This window comes from Neovison vison, chromosome 7 (genome assembly GCF_020171115.1).
Source record: "Neovison vison isolate M4711 chromosome 7, ASM_NN_V1, whole genome shotgun sequence".
NCBI lineage: Eukaryota > Metazoa > Chordata > Mammalia > Carnivora > Mustelidae > Neogale > Neogale vison.
In genome coordinates this window covers 29,790,396-29,810,356 of record NC_058097.1, presented here as the reverse complement: position 1 = coordinate 29,810,356, position 19,961 = coordinate 29,790,396, and the positions used below count along the sequence as shown (strand labels likewise).

Here is a 19,961-nt window from a genome sequence, read left to right as displayed (position 1 = left end):
CTACCTATACTTCTGAACATAGTCCTTCTGCCGATCAAGAATGCTTTTCTTAAACAGTCTGACAAATTCTAATTGTTTTGGTTCTTTTATATAATGTTTAAATGGTATGTCAGTGCATTTCCTCTTTTAAACATTTAGCATGCCCTGTTATCAGTAACATTTCATTTTTCAGTATGATTTTTTAAGCTAAATGGATTACTCCGTGTCTGATACATGGCTAACATCCTCTGAAATGTCATTTGAATAATGTACTTAGAGATGTATGTCCGAAGCTGATCGTGTTATAAGGTACTAGTCACATGAACAGCTTTGTTTTGCTCAAACAAATGTGTATAGTACCTGGGTTTTTTTCGTTTAGGGTAGAAAACTTAATATTCATTATAGAAAGGAGTTGTGTTTTTTTTTTTTCTTTAGTTGGTTTCTGAATAAGGAGAGAAGTTAAATAATGTTTCAGCGTTTTTATTTCACTTTTTCTAAGTAAAAAAAATTCTCTTAATAACTAAAATGACTTTTTTAATTGTTTCTTTCTCGATAATGGTATTTGTTAACAGGAAGGTGGTTTGAAGTTGACATTTCAGAAGCAAGGGCTTGCTCAGAAGAGACCACTGGACAGTGAAGACGGTGCTCTGGGACAGCAGCAGTATCTGACTCGGCTCCGGGAACTGCAGAGCGCGTCGGAGACCAGCCTCGCCAATTTCCCCAAATCCACACCAGTATCAGGTGAGTGTGACGACAGTAACTGTCTTGGCGTGAAATACTCCTGCTGTCATTTCCAGATGCTCTTTTATTTATTTCTGTTTCTGTATATAATCTAATTTTAGATCTTTAGATCTTAATAAATACCTGTTGAGGCTTTTAATATAATATTTTAAAGAAAGGTGCAACTTTGTTTTGGGGTCCTAAATATTTGGCTGGAAATACACTGTCAAGTTGTTTTATATCGATATAAGTTCAGACAGCATTTCAACATGAAAGCAGATGGTCAGTGTAAAAGGCAAACACCTAAATCACAAATTAGTGATGATTAGTAGAGGAAGTTAGAATGAAAAGTTCTAGAAAGACTTTAGTGATAGTGTAGTTCAGTCATCTACAGGATACAGGAATTGTTACAACTAATCCCTGAAAGATAATACTTCATTCTCATGGAATATTTGCAGAAAGATTGTGCTGACCTAAAACAGCCCTTTTTATTACTGGGCAGCTTGGATCATCACAAAATTCCTTCTCACTTGGAAGCAAATTCTGCCTGCAGTTCATTTTTCTTAATGACCGAAATTCTGTCTTTATAAACGCATTGCAGAATCAGCCTATTCCCATGTCTCCATGATAGTCTTCACATTTTGAAAGCAATGATTGTATCTCCTCCTCTCAAATTGGGACTGTCTCTCTTCCAACATTTTGACACTTCGAATCAACAGTTTTTTTTAAATACCAAATTGGAGCCATGAGTTGTGTGCTCTGTAGGCATTAAGGAATCAATAAGAAGCTTGTTTCGTTGATCTTGGTATAATGTGCTTTAATTTGTCTGTGTCCCTTTTATAAAATGTGGTATCAAAACATTGAGAATTTTACTCATGATCAGCTGAATCTTTAAAAAGTGCAAGGTGTTGATTAAAGTCCATTAATGACTTGAATTTCCATTATACCTTCCATATACATAAAGCTAAATAGTTTCAGTATTCTGCTAAATCCGGTTGCCATGCAGTACTTGGAAACATTTCAGAATTCCTGTTGTGCATGTGCACGGTGTGTGGAATTCCTAGGACTGGGGAACATAATGCTTTATTATAAGTGTTAAATTGATAGCTATTCCCAATTGCTGCTACCGTGACTTTTTAATTATAAATTATAATTAAATTATAAATTAGTATCATCATCATTACTTTGGTCTCTTACAGATTCATTAACCATTCGTTGTAATTCTCCAGTTACTAGACTTTGAGAGATGCGTAGCTTGCAGTTCAAATATGACCCAGCCCTGCTTCTGTCACTGAAACGTAACTTCCCCAAACTGTGGTTTTCCTTGACGGTATTGTATTTAGGGGAGCTCTGATTTTTTTAGAAAAGGGTGGGGTAAGTGCCTGGGTAGCTCAATCAGTTAAGCATCTGCCTTTGGCTCAGGTCATGATCTCTGGGGTCCAGCCCCACATCGGGCTCCCTGCTTCTCCCTTTGCCTCTACCCCTGCTTGTATGCTTGAGCACATTCTCTCTCTCTCTCTCTTTCTCCCGCTCAAATAAATAAATAAAATCTTAAAATCAAATAAGAGAGGAGAGTGTAGGAGGATGGGGTAAATGGATGATGGGCATTAAGGAGGTAATGAGCATTGAATATTAGATGCAATTGATGAATCACTGAACTCCGCCTCTGAAACTAATATACCGTATGTTAATTAGTTGAATGTAAATAAAATTCTAAAAAAATAAGAAATACAGAGAGCCCGATATGGGGCCCGATCTCAGGACCCTGGGATCATAACCCAAGTCGAAGGCAGAGGCTCTAACCCACTGAGCTACCCAGGCGCCCCAAGATTTGTTTATTTATTTATTTTAAAGATTTTATTCATTTATTTATTTGACAGAGAGAAAAACAGCGAGAGAGGGAACACAAGCAGGGGGAGAGGGAGAGATTGTCTTAAGCAGACTCCATGCTAAGCACAGAGTCTTACTTGGGGGACCCAATCTCACGACCCTGAGATCACAGCCCAAGCCAAAACCAAGAGTCGGAGCATAACCAGCTGTGCCAGCTAGGCACCCCAGTATTTTCTTTTAATAAGAGAGTTGTAGATTATGTACTTCTTGAGGACAGGAACTGCGTTTAACCCATCTTTGAACCATCAAAGTATCATTCATACCTCTTAGACGCATTTTCATTGAATCTACAAAAATGAGGAATGATAAAGGTCAATTTGACTTGGCAACTAAAAAGTTAGTGGTGATCTTAAAATACCTTAAGTTGGCTAGCACGGGAATGGACTATGGGACACTGGAGAATGCACTGGTCATGAAGAAAAGGAGCACAACAAAAACCAACCTTTCGAAAGTTTTGAAAGTTATAAAAAGGCTGAAAGAGGTTTATTTTTTGTTTGAGTTAGGCCATGTTTTTAATTTGAGGAGAAGTCTCTAGAATAAAATATCTTGGCACACGGGGCACCTGGGTGGCTCAGTGGGTTAAAGCCTCTGCCTTTGGCTTGGGTCATGATCCCAGGGTCCTGGGGTCGAGCCCAGCATTGGGCTCTCAGCTCAGCAGGGAGCCTGCTTCTCTCTCACTCTCTCTCTCTCTCTCTGCCTTCCTCTCTGCCTACTTGTGATCTCTCTCTCTGTGTCAAATAAATAAATTAATTAAAAAAAAAAACAACTTGGCACAAGAAAGTAAAGATAGTTGAAAAAACAAGCTTTCAGAAAATGTAGGAATTAATGGATTCAAAGAAAAAGGAAGGATTTGTCTTTTTATATGAGAAAGAATTGCTTCTTCCTCTAGAAGGGAAAGATAAGATGTGTGAATATCCGGGTAAAAAATTTGAAGAGACAAGTCAAAAAGTTACTTATCGGTTTAAATGAGGAATGGGGGTGTTTTTAGCCCAAAAATTGCTGGACTTAGGACCTGTAAAATAAGAAATAACACTTTCATATATTTAGAAAAATAAGTACTTTTAATTTGCTTAAGATCTAAATTTTGATCACTATTTTACATGTTTTTATTTGATTAGGTACTTCCATTCAGTCAACCCTTGGTGCCAATGGCGTTAGATTAGACAACCAGCCTATCGTCAAAAAAAGGCGGGGAAGAAGGAAGAATGTAGAAGGTGTTGACATCCTCTTTTTTAACAGAAATAAACCACCTAACCATGTAAGTAAGAAGTACTGATCTTTGAGTCCAAAATTTGAGTCCAAAGTATGTAAATCTATATATTGCTGTTTTGCGAATGTCTTAGAGAGTAAAAATATTAATTAGGAAATTAGAGTGTACTTCTAGATTATATCTCAGAGGAATCTAGCACTGACCAAGACTCCTGAAAATTTTAAACTTGGAAAATTCGTCAGAATTTTAAACAGCTTACTTTTTTCCTCTTCAAAAAGATGTTCTTTACTAGACCAAAAATCGAATGATAAAGCATAGAAATAAAATTTTCACTTGGTTGTTTCTCTCCAGGTTACTTTGGGCTTAACCGCCTCACAGATTTCTACAGGGATGACTCCAGCACTGTCCTACACTCAACCTCAAGGAATTCCTGATACGGAAAGTCCAGTTCCAGTCATTAACCTCAAAGACGGGACAAGACTTGCAGGCGATGATGCGCCAAAGAGAAAGGATTTGGAAAAGTGGCTTAAGGAGCACCCAGGTTATGTGGAAGATTTAGGAGCTTTTATTCCTGTAGGTGATGCCTTACAGATCTTGGTATATTTTATTTCTGTGGTTTATCAAATCCATAATGATGAAGCATACGTTTTTACCCACTTACGTAAATATGTGTTCTGCCCAAGGGAAAGGAAAATAAGCAGAAAAAAATAATGACCGTTTTTCCCCCCGATAGAACACAGTGCCATTTCCATTTTTCCATTCTGCATTTAATAATGAAAATTATCTCCAATATACAGAGTACTATGTTAGACCCAGTGTAGGTTGTAAAGGTATAAAATTTCCAAAAAAAAAAAAGGTATAAAATTTCCAGTCCTTTTCCTCAGGGAGTTTACTTTAAAATATCAGTGATACCAGTGATCATATTAAACATTTATTGAGACTTAACCATGTGCCGGGCATTTTACTAACATACATTATCTCATTTAACACTCCTAACACCTTTATCAGAATGGCATAATTGTAACTATTTTCTGGATAAAACACCGAAATTGGAAGTAAGTAGTCCAGGGCACAGTCTTAACTCCAGTGTCCAAACTACTGCTCGTAAGCTCTTTTTCAAGCTGCCGCAGTGCTGCTGTTGTGTCTCTGCAGGTGCACACTGAGTTTACTCTCATCAGAGCGAGAATTGTTGTAGTTCATTTGCATTTTTTGTCTCCTGAGATACTCTGTGCTCACTGTCTCTTAGGCATATGACTTTCTTACTCACAGAAATCTGTCACTGCATTTTGCAGTATTTTACTGTCGGGTGCTGATATACCAAATTCGCATCAGATCCCCCAAAAAGCGAAGGTAGGGGGCCTGTTGTATCTGCCTTCATTAGAATGGAGAACCTAGCGCAGCTGTCTAGTACTCTGTGAGCTTCTGAAGGACAATATCCTATTCACCTTTGTATCCCCAGGACTTAGTACATAATTCCTGATCCATAGAATAGTATCTAACTTCCTATAAACATTTACTGAGCCAATGAGTAAAAACTGAAAGTCCTTTGAAGACAAAAAACTACTGTATAAAGGTAAAGTTGTTATTTTATTAACAGAAAAAAATTACCTTCTTACTTTTTTACATTAAGGACCACAAAAGCTCCACACTTCAGTCCCTACAGTGGTCTTTGTGTCTGTAATGTGTACTTTGTCTAGAATTTTACATCGCTGTTATTGACATCAGGAAATAACCTGGTCGTCTACACCAGACTGCCTCAGGCTTGGCGTTCAGATGCCTTTCATATCCCTGGTCTTCTCCAAGGATGCCACTAATTCTCGAACTTTAAATACTTTTTATTTTTTTAAAAAAACAAAGTTTTTATAATTATGAGGGGAGGAGTTTTCACTAAATATGATGGGTAAGCATAGAATGAATACTGCAATTCTAACAGTAATAAGAATCATTAGTTTAACCCTGTAACTTAACATGTTAGAAAATAACATTTTATTCAGTCAGTAGATTTGCATTGAGTAACTACTCAGTGCTAGTTCTTCTTTTAAGGGATGGAGGATAAAACCGCGAACAGTATAAAGTTCTTGCCCTTGTGGTACTTCCACTGTAGTCTGTAGGGTTTCTCCTGTCTTTCTCTCATCACTGCAAAGGAATCTTTATTAATTTTTTAAACTTAAAAGCCATTCATCATTTTCACTGCAAATAAAATTATCATAATTTTTTAGGTAACATTATATAATATTAAGATTTTAAAACAGCATTTGTTGTGATAATACAAGATGATTAGTTTTGGTTTCTGAAGGATATCTCACACTAATGATTTCTTAGCTCTCACATTCTGTTGTATCTCTATAGCTAAATAATTATAACATATAGATATATAATAGCAAGGCTATGTATAGAGTACTGTGGAAACATAGAAAAGAGTAATGAGTGATTCTTCCTAGGCAAAGTATCTGGGGAAATGTGGAAAGAAGATAGAGATGACGTCTGTGACTGGTGGATGATAAAGAATAAGTAGGCTTTTGACCAGGTTAACACAAGAGAAGGATATTCTAAGTATTATAAAATGAGTAGGAAGAGTTAAAAAGGATAGGACTCTAAGGCATATTCATAAAAGAGCGGCCAGTCTAGTATTGTAGGTATGTGAGGTAATCTGTGGGGTAATAGTAACAGGATAGAAAAGGTGAATTGAGGTCCAGGCTGTGAAGGGATGGGTCTGCCATGCTGAAGAGTCTGAGCATTCCTCTCCTGCATTGTTCTCATTGGTCGGAAACACACACCAAGCCCTGCTTTGTTAAATTATAGAAGTGAGCAGCATGGTTTGCTGGAAAGAGTTTCATTACCAGATACTACCACTTGTTGGTTGCATGACCTCGAGGAAGGTAACCTCTCCAAGCCTTGGTTCCCATTCGTAAAATATAAGAATATCTTTTAATATCATGACGGTTACTTGAGGGGAGCTAAGAGAGACTATTAGTGAGACGAAGAGAAGAGGAAAGCCACAACTGGCACAAACATGGATTGTATCAGCGCAGAAAAACATCTGATGTTTCAGATGAAATTTATCAGGAGAAAAAGTAAAGAACTGTACGATTTTGAGGAGGCTGCTCCAGTGTTATTGGTAACTCCTTCAGACAATGCTAGGAACACAGTGATCTGTGAGAGTGTTTAAGGAAAGACCTCATTTCAGGAGCGAGAACGCACACTGAATGATAGTGTTTCGATCATATGATGGCCTTGAATATGTTTTCAGATATGTAATTTGAGGAAAAGATTTATATATGTCTTAAATTCCTATTTAATATTTTTATTAGACAGTTGACCCTTAAACAACACTTGGGCTTGAATTGTGTGCGTCCACTTTTACGTGGATTTTTTACAGTATGGTACTGAGAATGTATTTTCTCTTCAATACAATTTTCTTAAGAACATTCTCTTTTCTTCAACCGACTTTGTACAAGTAGGTTCAGCAACTTACTACTTTGTTGTAAGAATACAGGATATAATATAAATATAACATGCTAAATATGTGTTAATCAACTGTTTATAGTATCAGAAAGGCTTCTGGTCTGCAGTAGGCTATTATCGGTTAAGTTTGGGGGGAATCAAGAGTTATATGTGGATTTTCGACTATGCAGGGGCAGTAGCCTTAATCCCCATGTTGTTTAAGGTCAACTGTGTTAAATATAAAAATATTTAAAGTTTAAGTATTTTTAAAGTGTAATGGGTAAATTCTTTAATATATATGTATGTATATATTATATACTAAAGGTAAAATATGTGTATAATATATATTATCTTCAGTGTATAATATATATGTATCTTCAGTGTATAATATATATTAAATATATATTCTTCAGTGTATAATATATATTATATATATCTTCAGTATCATAGAATTAAATTAGTTGGATCAGCTTTTTTGTACTGTTTGCACAAGTAAAGATTTTAAGGCTGTTTCTTTACTTATATGTTTTAGAGAGTGCAGCTCCATGAAGGGAGGCCTAAACAAAAAAGGCATCGTTGCAGAAACCCTAATAAACTCGATGTTAATAGTCTTACTGGAGACGAACGTGTTCAGCTGATCAACAGAAGAAATGCCAGGAAGGTTTGTGTATATTTATTGTTAATTGTTTATAAACAGACCTGAAGATGGGTTAAAACTAGCAGATTTGTGGGGAAAAACATGGATAATAATTTTATGCAATCTAATTTCAATTCCCACATCTTTGGCTAAGCCGTGGGATAAAAATAAGTCACTTGACACATCTGTGTGTAAGCCATGTGACATTGCCCAAGGGCCTGACATCCAAAGCAGCAGTTCTCAGCACGGGGCAGTTTTGTCTTGCAGGGACATTTGGCAATGTCTGGAGGTCCCAGCTTGGGAGGTGAGGAGGTGGCCGGCAGGGAAAAGGACGCTACTGGCATCCAGCAGGTAGAGGCCAGGATGCTGCTGAACTTTCTACCACACATGAGACAGTCCCTCACAGCACCCACCCAGAAAGGCCACACTGCTGAGAGTGAGAAGCTGATGAGAGAGCCACCATTCTCATTAGGCCATCAGAGATTACATTTTTATCACTGACATTTCCCATCAGATGGCCATAAAGTATCTTGTTCCTTTAAATGAGCCTAGTACATAATTTTCTGACAGATGAAAGTAAAATGTCTTAAACAAAGGTACCTTATAGAAAAAAGGCACTGTTGTGTTTATCTTACTGCTTTTTTGACTGATGAATGGTAAGAGTCCAGTTTTTCTAAATTCTGTTTCTTTTTTTTTTTTTTAAGATTTTATTTATTTATTTGACAGAGAGATATTACATTAGACAGAGAGGCAGGCAGAGAGAGAGAGAGGGAAGCAGGCTCCCTGCTTAGCAGGGAGCCTGATGCGGTACTCGATCCCAGGACCCTGAGATCATGACCTGAGCCGAAGGCAGCGGCTTAACCCACTGAGTCACCCAGGTGCCCTCTAAATTCTGTTTCTTAACCAAATGTGGCTCAACATTTGTTTCCCCAAATTGTTTTCGTTTATGGATTGGTAGATGTCTCCTTCACCTCAAAAGTAAATGATAGAACACTTACGGCACCTCAAAAGTAAATGATACAATACTTACGGCACCCTTCTGTAGGCCTGTAGCTCTGATATTTTTATTCTGTTTTTTACGTAGATAAGGATGCAACAAAATAAAATTAAAAAGAGAAAAAGATGGCCTCGGAGTAAGAACAGCAAATTTCTCATTGAGTTCCTTCAGTCACAATCAGATTACCTTAACAGTTGTTTTAATACTGTTATGTGCACTAGCTCATTAAAATTAATACTGATTTTCCCCAAGTTTATAGAGCTTATTCAGCGTTTGTTTGTACTTTAAAATGATGTCATAGGGGGATTAGGGAAAAGACAAGATGACATTTTAGTAGTATTTTACTTAATTTTGTGATTATATAGATGGTGTTACAAATCTTAGCACTTCATCTTCTAACAAAAGTTAGCATTACTGGATAGGAATAAATTAGTCTTAGCCAGTTTTAAGGAACTGGAGCAATTTTGTGGTTTTACTTATTAGATATTAAACACTCCTAATTTTATCTAATTGTTATAACCTGACAAGGGGTCTGTTCATCTCCCGTAATTTGTATTATTTATTGTTCTGAGTCTGTAGCACACAGGCTTAAGGATTGAAAAGAATCTACCTTCTGAATCCCTATACAGCACCCAAAGGGCCTCCGCTTACACTGGAGCTTAGTAAAGGGGGTAACGAAAAGGAGAGGGCAACAGAAACTAAGTAAAAACTATAGAAAATATTAGAAAAGAGTGCTTAAGGTATTATAACTATAGATACTTGTAACTTCTAGGTAGTATAGCGATATTAAAGTCCTGTCTGTATTCTACCAAGAGATAGTATATGTTCAGAGAGGTATGGAAAGAGAAATTACCTTTAGACACCAAAGGAACATTAAGTTGGTAGATCCAAATCATTGAAGTTTCAAAATATTTTGTTTTAATGTCCTACTAATTATCATATGTAATTTTAAAATTTTTTCATATTGTGATTAGTTGGCTATATCACTGTTCACATGCAAAAGATGTGTTTAATTTTATACTTCAGGTTACGTAATAGGTAAGAACATGACTTTGCGGAACCTGAGTTTAAAAGCTGGCCCTAATGCTTTCTAGCTGGCTTTAGGTGACTTAACTAACTTCTCTGAGGCTTAATTCCTTCATTTGAAAAACAGAAATAATATTCTCTCAAAGGATATAGTGAGAACTAAAGTAAATTTATATACTGAAAGTCCTTAGTATGATGCTTGGCATGTAAGAAGAAGAAGGAGAACTTACTATTTGTTTGCACCAGATACTGTGCTAAGGCGCTTGAATTGGTTTCATTTTTATCCTTATAAAACCCTGTGAGGGAAGTGTTGTCATAATCCCCTTTTTATAGATCAGAAAATGGAGGCTCAAAGAAATTTACTGATTTGCCCAGTTCCAGTAGCTGATAAGTCTGACTCCAAAGGGCACATGCTCTTAACGAGGCTGTATGACCTATCCAGCATAGCAAGTGCACAGGAAACCGTGGTTATTCATTTTACTATTTTAGTTACTTAAAAGCATTTAAAATTTACATACCACACGTCTGTACAGTATATTAGCAGTGCATTTGGCATGTGGTAGTCCTTTTTAATAGAGTAGATAACGTCAAAGGTAATTCAAGAAACACATGTGTCTTAAACTCTGTATAGCACAGAATAAAAGAAAGTCTTTGTATTTAATATATATAATAAAAATTAATTTTTAAGTGTCTAACAGTCTTTTTCATTTACAGGTTGGAGGTGCCTTTGCTCCCCCTTTGAAAGACTTGTGTAGATTCCTAAAAGAAAATTCGGAATACGGAGTAGCTCCTGAATGGGGAGATGTTGTTAAGCAGTCTGTGAGTAATTTCATAAATACTAACTCACACATCATCTTAACAATTAGACGCCATTTAGTTAGATTGAGAAAGATAGATACCATATGATTCCACTCATAAGTGGAATCTAGAACCGAAAACAAAACAAACAAAAAGCAGACTCCAGTCTATAAATACAGAGAATACACTGATGGTTGCCAGAGGGGAGGTGGGTGGGGAGATGGGCAGAATGGATGAAGGGGCAAGAGGGTACAGGCTTCCAGTTATGGGATGAATAAGTCACGGGAATAAAAGGCAGAGCATAAGGACTACAGTCAGTGGCACTGACTAGCGATGTAATGGGACAGGTGGGACCTACGCTTCTGGTGAACGCGGCAGCCTGTGTAAACCTGTCGAATCACTAAGTTGTACACCTGAAACTAATGTAACATTGGGTGTCAACTATACTCAAAAAAGAAAATTACCTGCCATTTAATGATATCAGAGATGAAGTTTTAAATTAAGAATTAGCAATAGTGTGGGGCACCTGGGTGGCTTAGTGGGTTAAAGCCTCTGCCTTCCTGAAGCTCAGGTCATGATCCCAGGACCCTGCGTTGGGCTCTCTGCTCAGCAGGGAGCCTGCTTCCCTTCCTGTCTCTCTCTGCCTGCCTCCTTGCCTACTTGTGATCTCTGTCCGTCAAATAAATAAATAAATTTTTAAAAAAAGAAAAGAAAGAATTAGCAACATTGTGTAAACATGTGCTAGTGTTTTAGTTCACAGTTTTTATTTTGCAGTACATATTACAAATTTCTCAGATGTTTGTTGAGTTAGAATGCAGAATCCATATATACTGATCATTAATCTGTTTTTATTTTAACATAAGGCCACAAAGATTAACCAAAGATGTGCAGAAAGAGACATATAAGGATATTATATATAATAGTAACAAATTGGGACTATATTAATGGTCCATCCATATATTGGAAAACTATACAACTGGCAAAAATTATATCTTAGAAGAACATCCAGTGACAAGGGAGGGAAAGGTCACAGTGTGTTAAATGGAGCAGTAATTAAGCCCTCAGAAAAGCCAAGCCTGACCATGTGGTAAATGCTGAATAAAGAATAGCTACTATTGGGGCGCCTGGGTGGCTCAGTGGGTTAAAGCCTCTGCCTTCAGCTCGGGTCATGATCTCAGGGTCCTGGGATCGAGCCCCACGTCGGGCTCTCTGCTCAGCGCGGAGCCTGCTTCCTCCTCTCTCTCTCTGCCTGCCTCTCTGCCTACTTGTGATCTCTGTCTGTCAAATAAATAAATAAAATCTTTAAAAAAAAAAAAAGAATAGCTACTATTTCCACAAGTGTCCAAATGAAAAGGGCAGGCTATAAAACTATGTTCATTATGATTCTATTTATTTTAGAAACGGAAATGGGGAGAATTCTAGAATCTGTATATATGAACAAGGGAGAAATGAAATACACATCCTAAAGTATTAGCAATGGTTTTCTCTGGTGAAATTACGGATGATTTTTTTCCCTTATAGAGTTCTTGTTGTTGTTGTTTTCTGCAGTGAACCCTAATGCTTTTGTGAAGAAAACAAATAAGTTGATGAATTCAAAACAAAATTTTAAAATAGTACCATGAGGCGGTGGCGCCTGGGTGGCTCCGTGGGTTAAAGCCTCTGCCTTTGGCTCAGGTCATGATCCCAGGGTCCTGGGATCGAGCCCCACATCGGGCTCTCTGCTCAGCGGGGAGCCTGCTTCCCCCTCTGTCTCTGCCTGCCTCTCTGCCTACTTGTGATCTCTGTCAAATAAATAAATAAAATCTTAAAAAAAAAAAAAATAGTACCATGAGGGTCTTTGAAACTGCCATCTATGGGCACCTGGCTGGCTCAGTCGGTAGATGATGTGACTCTTAACCTCAGGGTCGTGAGTTCAGCCCAACGTTGGGTGTGGAGCCTACTTAAAAAAAAAGAGAGAGAGAGAGGTATCGAAACTGCTCTGCAGAGGGGTCACAAATGGTAGTCACTAGACACATGCAGCTGTTGAGCATTTGAGATGTGGCTGCCTGAATTAGGTTGTGTAAGAAGTATAAAACACTGGTTTGGGATTGGGGGGGGTGGTTTGAGTATTTTGGACACACAATGTTGTTACATTAGTTTCAGGTGTACAGCACAGTGATGGGACAGGTCTGTACTGTGCTCTCCACAAGTGCAGCTGCCGTCCGTCACCACACAGCACTGTCACAACTTCACTGATATTATTCCCTGTGCTTTTTATTCCTGTGACTTGGGGCGCCTGGGTGGCTCCGTCAGTTAAGCGGCCAAGTCTTGATTTTTGGCTCAGGTCATGATTCCAGGGTCACCGGATCAAGCCCCACTTCAGGCTCAGCGCTGGGTGTGGAGCCTGCTTAGGATTCTCCCTCTCCCTCTATTCCGCCCCCCTTAATTAATTAATTAATTTTTAAAATTATCCCCTAACTTATTCATTCCATAACTGGAGTCTGTGTCTTCCACTCCCTTTCACCCATCGTGCCCATCTCCCCACCCTGGTTTGGGATTTTGAAGATTAAGTTTGGAAAAAATAGAAAATATCTTTATTTTCATAGATTACATATTGAGATGGTAGTATTTTGGTTTAATTATGTTAGGCTATATTACTAAAATTAATGTCACCTGTTTCTATTTTACCTTTTTTAATGCAGTTGCTAGAAAATTTAAAGTTACATATGTAGCTTATGTTCTATTTCTGTTGGAGCCTGCTAGCCTCGAAGTTCTACAACTCCTACCACTTTTAGGAGTTCTGGGCCCAGAAAGTCATGGGAGAATCACTCGACTATCTTTTTCAGCATGGTTCTAGCTCCCTCCCTTACTCCCAGAGTGACAAAGATTCACATGGAGCATCTCACTGTAATCTTAACCTTTCACTTACTTCCTCTGTTCTTTCCTTATCGTTCTCCTGACTTGGACGAGGGGCACTTCTGTAGTCTTCTAGAGTAATTGATGATGCGAAACTGTGAGGATGCGGAAGTAACCTCATGAGAAAATGTCTTTGGACCTTCTGTTCCCTAGAACTCTTCTACACACGTATGCCTCACCATGTGGAAGAAAGCTAGAGGCCTCTTCCTGCTTTCTTACCCTGTGAGAAAATGAGAAGTGGAGGAGCTGTTTCATACCCCTCCTTACTATGTCTCTTTCATAATTGATTACGTTCTTTCAGTACAAACTCAGTCTATGAATAATTACCAATTTTAATGTGATCGCTACTGATTTTATTCTAATGTAGCTATTGTTACTGATTTTTTTTCCCCAGGGATTTCTTCCAGAGAGTATGTTTGAGCGCATTCTCACCGGTCCTGTTGTGAGAGAAGAAGTCAGCAGGCGTGGGCGACGGCCTAAAAGTGGAATTGCCAAGGCCACAGCGGCGGCGGCGGCAGCAACTGCCACCAGCGTGTCAGGCAATCCTTTGTTAGCCAACGGATTACTTCCAGGTGTGGATCTCACAACCCTTCAGGCCTTACAACAAAACCTACAAAACTTGCAGTCTCTGCAAGTAACCGCGGGGCTGATGGGAATGCCTGCCGGTCTTTCTTCTGGAGGAGAAGCTAAAAACATGGCCGCCATGTTCCCCATGCTGCTGTCAGGAATGACTGGCTTACCAAATCTGCTGGGCATGGGGGGGCTCCTGACCAAGCCTACTGAATCTGGAACCGAAGAGAAAAAGGGAAATGACTCGAAGGAGCTAGAAGGAAAAAAAGAAAGGACAGAGAGTCAAAATTCAGAGAACGGGGGAGAAAACTCTGCATCGGGTTCTCCTTCCACATCCTCTACTGCTGCATTAAGTACAGCTGCAGCCGCCAACCCGCTAGCTCTTAACCCACTACTGCTGTCTAATATACTCTACCCAGGGATGCTGCTCACTCCAGGCCTTAATCTCCACATGCCAACTTCGTCCCAGTCCAATACTTTCGACGTACAGAAAAACAGAAACAGTGACCTGGGCTCGTCTAAGTCCCAGGAAGTAAAGGAGGAAGAGTCCAGAGGTAGAGACCAGGAGGACAAAGGGGGAACTGCAGCAAGTCCTCTCAACGAGAACAGCACAGATGAGGGTTCAGAGAAAGCTGATGCTTCGTCTGGATCTGACAGTACGTCGTCATCCTCCGAGGATTCAGATTCGAGTAACGAAGACTGACTCCCAGACTGCACTTAAATTATGAACTGATTTTTGGATTTTTTTTTCTTTAATTATGAATTGTAAATACCCCAGTGTTGAGTGCATCAATAACTTACTGACCGAACATTTCAGTTATTTGTTTAGAAGTGCAAACTGCTTTCAGAGACGTTTTGCATGTACTATTTCTTAAGATCCGTATAAGTTTCTGAACTCGTATGTACTATCAAATACATAAAGGTGTAAAATTACAACAAAAAGGCATTATAATTTTGTTGGGGGTTAATTTTATGAAAATTATGCTCCATGAGAGTTGTATATTTAATATATTTGCAGAGAACACAGCATACTTGATGCATATTTACTGATTTAATTTGAATATAGTTTTACAGCCTCCTTGACACCTATAATTTACAGATCAAAACTCAGCAATAATTTGGGCAGCTAATGAATGTCATGAAAGCTGTAGAGTCTACATCACCATCCACTGCTTTAATTCCATGAAAACGCTCTCGTGTCGTGATGCACTGCTGACGTTTCCAATTCAGGTACAAGTGTGTTTTAAAGAAGAAATAAGTTTCCCAATCAGCCAATTGAACTGGCTACCTGTTACCTCAGCTGAGTTAGTTTAGGAAGTTTACATTCGTTTCTAATTCTCTACTTGTTTTCAGGGGTTTTTTAAATGCATCCTCTATATCATGTTGATCTGGCAAGAAATCTGACTTGCTTTCGGCTGAGCTTAACTCTGATATCAGTAAAATTAAGTCCTACAAGAGTCCTGTGTCATGGGACTTTGGCGCCCTCTAGACATACTTAGTTTTACTTTTTCAAAGTTTGGCCTCCTCTAAAGAAATCATTCTGTCTCTGATGAGTAATGTCTGTTTCCAGGGTTCAGAAAAGGCAAACTCATGAAATACCACTGAGAAGATCTTTCCACACAGCATACTTCATGTAAAAGAAACCGTTGGTTTGCTTTATTCGTGTAGATTTCTCTTTGTGTTTTATGTCATGGAACTGTTCCAACATGAGCAGGTCTTAGTGATAAAGTAATATGCAGAATAGTCTAAATTCTTTTTTTTTTTTTTTTTTTTTTTTTTTAGTTGCTAGGTATAAGCAGACTAAATGTTGCCCAGAATCAGTGTTGGGTTATCAGTTTATATTAAATATACTGAGTTGGCCCATTTTGAATATGCACTTTGAATGATCTCAAAAAAATTTATACAAGTTATACCTGTCAACCACAAAAATGAAGCCCAAGGCTTCTGATCAATTTCTTAGAACCCTTTATCATGTAAAATTTGTCTGATATTTGATTTGTGATACAGTTTCTCCTGCTAAAGCTGCTATTAATTCCGACAAGATAGAGAGGTCCAGGATCACCTTCATGTACATTAAAAACAATTAGAACTGAATTGGACATAAAATACCATTTACATCCTGAGGAGAGAAAGATGTTAGCATTTTTCTGATACTTGGATAAGTCAGTGATAAAGTTTGCGAGGGGCTAAATTTAGGGGGGAAAGTACCCCACTTCTCTCCCACAGAAAAAAATAACTCAGTACGTTTTGATAGAACTTTGTTGTTTCGTCATAAATCCAGCAATTATATTGGATTTTCCCAGTAAATTATGTTTCTGTATGTAAGATAACTAATCCCTCACTAGAGAGACAGTGTTACATGTATTTACAAAGTCATTTAAGTTCCATTGAGATTGTATTGATTTTTGTATTTTTCCCAAAATAGTACTTTGAATTGATAGTTCTTTATGCAATGTCTTAGCAATAGTCATCCAGGAGAAGTGGGTAGTAATTCTTCATCATGAAAGTGATATATTACATATTTAGTATCTTCCCTTTGCAGTATTGCACTTTTGTTTAACTAGAACACACCTATGAGATAGCCAAAGTTTTTCAAACACAGTTAACTTAGTTTGCTGGTGGGGTATTTCAACACCATCCATACGTCCCTCTTTCCCTCTAGTTCTGTCCACATAATCTTCATTCCTTTCTTTCCCCAATTAAAAAAAAAAAAAAAAAAAAAGGGAAAAAAAGCCCTAGATCTTGTCACTAAAAAGCTAATTTATATCAAATTTATGAGATAAAGTATTTTCCTAATTATGATCAGACGAATTTGGTTAACATATTAGTGATTCTCTTTCTACGTAATAAGGCAATTACAGTTTTCAAAGCATTAAGGCTAATACTAACGTTAAACTTTCTCTCGGGTTTCAAGACACTTCTATTTAGTATTGATTGGGGAAAAGTTTTCCACCTGTCAGCTTAAAAAAAAATGCAAATATGGTTGTGTAAAGATAAGGGTTATAAGGAAAAAAATCAGTAGAATTACATAATACTAAAGTTGCAGTTAAAAGGATATCCAAGTATGTGTTGGTAGTTACTAAAAGAATTATAGCTGTTATTGCCTTGTATTTATAGCCCTTGTTTCAGGTTTCATGATTCAAGTCTTAGTCCAATTCTTCTTTTGGACATTTGCAATATTTACCAGTTGTGTTTTGTGTAGTCTGAATTTGCTTTCTGTAGTTGAGCAAACGTCTTAAAAAGTCATTTGTAATTTATTAAATTACTTTCTATGATGTTCTATAGAGCAAATGGAAGTTTAATTATTTTTTATTAAACATATTCTTTGACTACCCATGATGTCAGCCTCTGTACATGACAATACTCCTTTTTTTAATTGACTTTAATCTATAATTTATCTTAATCCAGTTGTGAAAGAAACCCTAGTCCTAAATCTCCAAAAGGAAAGTTATACCTTGGAAAAATTTTTAAAAGACAGAAGCTAGCTAGAGTTATATCCACTGTATCATTATTTCCTTAAGTTTTCTTCCCCTGACCTTTAAAAATGTCCAGAAAGACTCAAGAGATGTACCAAAGCTCATAAAGGAGTACATTTTGGATATCAGTAATTATTTTTCTCCTTGGTCTTAAGTGTCTTTCCTAATTCATCACTATTGTTTTTAGCGTTTTTGTAAACATGAAAGAAATTTAGTTTCCCCCAATTAGAAAAGGAGGACAGTAGAGTTTCATCATACACTCATTTAACTTGGAACCCATTTACCTGTACTTCTGTGCTTAGAAAACCTTTTTTCCCCCTTTTTTGTACAATGTAGCATATAAACACAAATCAATTACTTAGTCTAGTGCTCACCCAGAGGAACAGTAATCTGTGCCAGTGCTAGAGGAAGATTCAGCTATATTAGATGTTTCTGAAAGAACATATACTATGTACAAAATGATGGATTCTGTGTTTTGTGAGCTATAGGGAGGGAGAGTCATTTTCAACTACAAGTAATGTTCATCCTCTACAACAAATTTAGAACTTAGTCTCTATGTAAATACAACTCCAGTACATAAGCTTTTTATTTTAAAATGCAGAAAAGCACAAAGAAAAACTATTTAAATCATCATAAACCCACCCTGAGATCAATACTGTTCAGAGAGATACCCAATGTTTTTACATGGATGTTATATACAAGTAGTGGCTTGAGGCGCGTCATCCAAAAATATGTGTCAACCCAGAATCTCAGAATGTGACCTCAATTAGAAATAGGGTCTTGGCCGCTGTAATTAGTTAAGATGCAGTTACACTAGGTGAGGATGGGCCCTAGATCCGGTGGTTGGTTCCCAATACGAGAGGACACCCAGCCCAAGGGGAAAAGGACATGAGCCAACAAGCAGAGATTGGAGTGATACAGATGTAGCCGAGGAACACCAAGGATTGTCAGCAACCACCAGAAGCTAGGACAGCAGCGTGGAACAGATGCTCCTTCAGAGCCTGTAGAAGGAAGCAACCCGGCCGACACCTGGATTTTGGACTTCCGGCCTGAATTGTGGGAGAATAAATTTCTGTTACTTTAAGCCACCCTGTTTGTGATGCTTTGTTATGGTAGCCCTAGGAAACTTACACAACACATTTCCTTATTAAAGCAGTATTATATGGGACATAATATTTACTGTTCTGACCTTAACATACTGACCCATGTCAATAGCACCCTGTGTTGTGATGTTTATACATACTATTGTCGCCTACATATGTAATTTATTTAACCATGTACTTAAAAATGGACATTGGGGTTTGAATATGAATCTTTTGTGTCCATCCCGAGGACTTCCTTAATTCCTAGAAGTGAAACAACTTCCTCTGTTTTTCAGGATTTTCATTTGTGCCGCCAAGTTTACAACGATGCGATGCGTAGCCGTTTATACTACCCCGGCAGCATACGTTTTGTGTAAGCTCACCCCAAAATCTTAACCAATACTGTGTATTGTCTTTTGAAGTAATCTTTGCCAAATTAATAGGCAAAAAGTACCATCTTGATGAATTCTTAAATTATTCTTTTTTCTTACTAAAAAATAAGACCTACATATTCTAGAAAACAGGGAGGCGGCGGCGGGGGTGGGGGTTGAGGAGGAGTTGGAGAAGCACAAAGTCAACCAAAACCCCCATGATGTTGAATGCTCAGAGATAACTGTTAACCTTTGGGTCATTTTTCTTTGCATATACGTATTATATATTATTTTGATAAGAATGGAGTTATACTGTACATACATTTTGTAACTTCTCATTTATTATATCATGATAATATCCCCATGTCATTAAAGAATCTTCCACAGCATTTTTAAGGACTTTCTCATTCCACTATATACATGCAACATAATCTGTATAATGCCCAATTATTGAGCACTTAGAAATTTTTCAGTTTGGGGCTAAACAATGATATGTATGTAATTAAGTTTCTTCATACACTTAGGATTTTTTCATTCAAAAAAATACCTAGGCATGAAATAGTTTGAATTTAAGACCAGTTGGATTGTACTGTTTTCTACCCCAACGGCAGAGCATAAAACTACTTCTTTCCCTGTGTCTCTTTAGCACCCTTGGGCATTAGAATATTTATTAATCTTTGTCAATTTGATAGACAAAAAAATATATTCTTGTTTTAGTTTACATTTCTTTGATTATTAGTAATATAAAATCTTTCGTATCTCTTCATAAGGCCATTTGTATGCTGTGTATTGTTCATGTTCTCTGTGCAATATCTGTTATATAAGAGGTAAATATTTTTCCCAATTTGCCTATGAATTTTGCTTTT

At 37.5% G+C, this 19,961-nt stretch overlaps 1 protein-coding gene across 12 annotated transcripts in view; it reads left to right on the top strand.

The window, feature by feature from the left end:
* Positions 1-19,484, top strand: part of CHD9 (chromodomain helicase DNA binding protein 9) — a 224,425-nt gene extending 204,941 nt beyond the window's left edge. For all 12 annotated transcript variants that reach the window (XM_044256151.1, XM_044256148.1, XM_044256150.1 and 9 more), the window contains 6 exons: positions 552-720; positions 3,708-3,847; positions 4,151-4,372; positions 7,776-7,904; positions 10,618-10,722; positions 13,991-19,484. In XM_044256151.1, coding sequence (XP_044112086.1) covers positions 552-720; positions 3,708-3,847; positions 4,151-4,372; positions 7,776-7,904; positions 10,618-10,722; positions 13,991-14,869 — 1,644 coding nt within the window. In that variant the 3' untranslated portion in view covers positions 14,870-19,484. The remainder of the gene's footprint in view (positions 1-551; positions 721-3,707; positions 3,848-4,150; positions 4,373-7,775; positions 7,905-10,617; positions 10,723-13,990) is intronic.
* Positions 19,485-19,961: the final 477 nt, after the last annotated feature.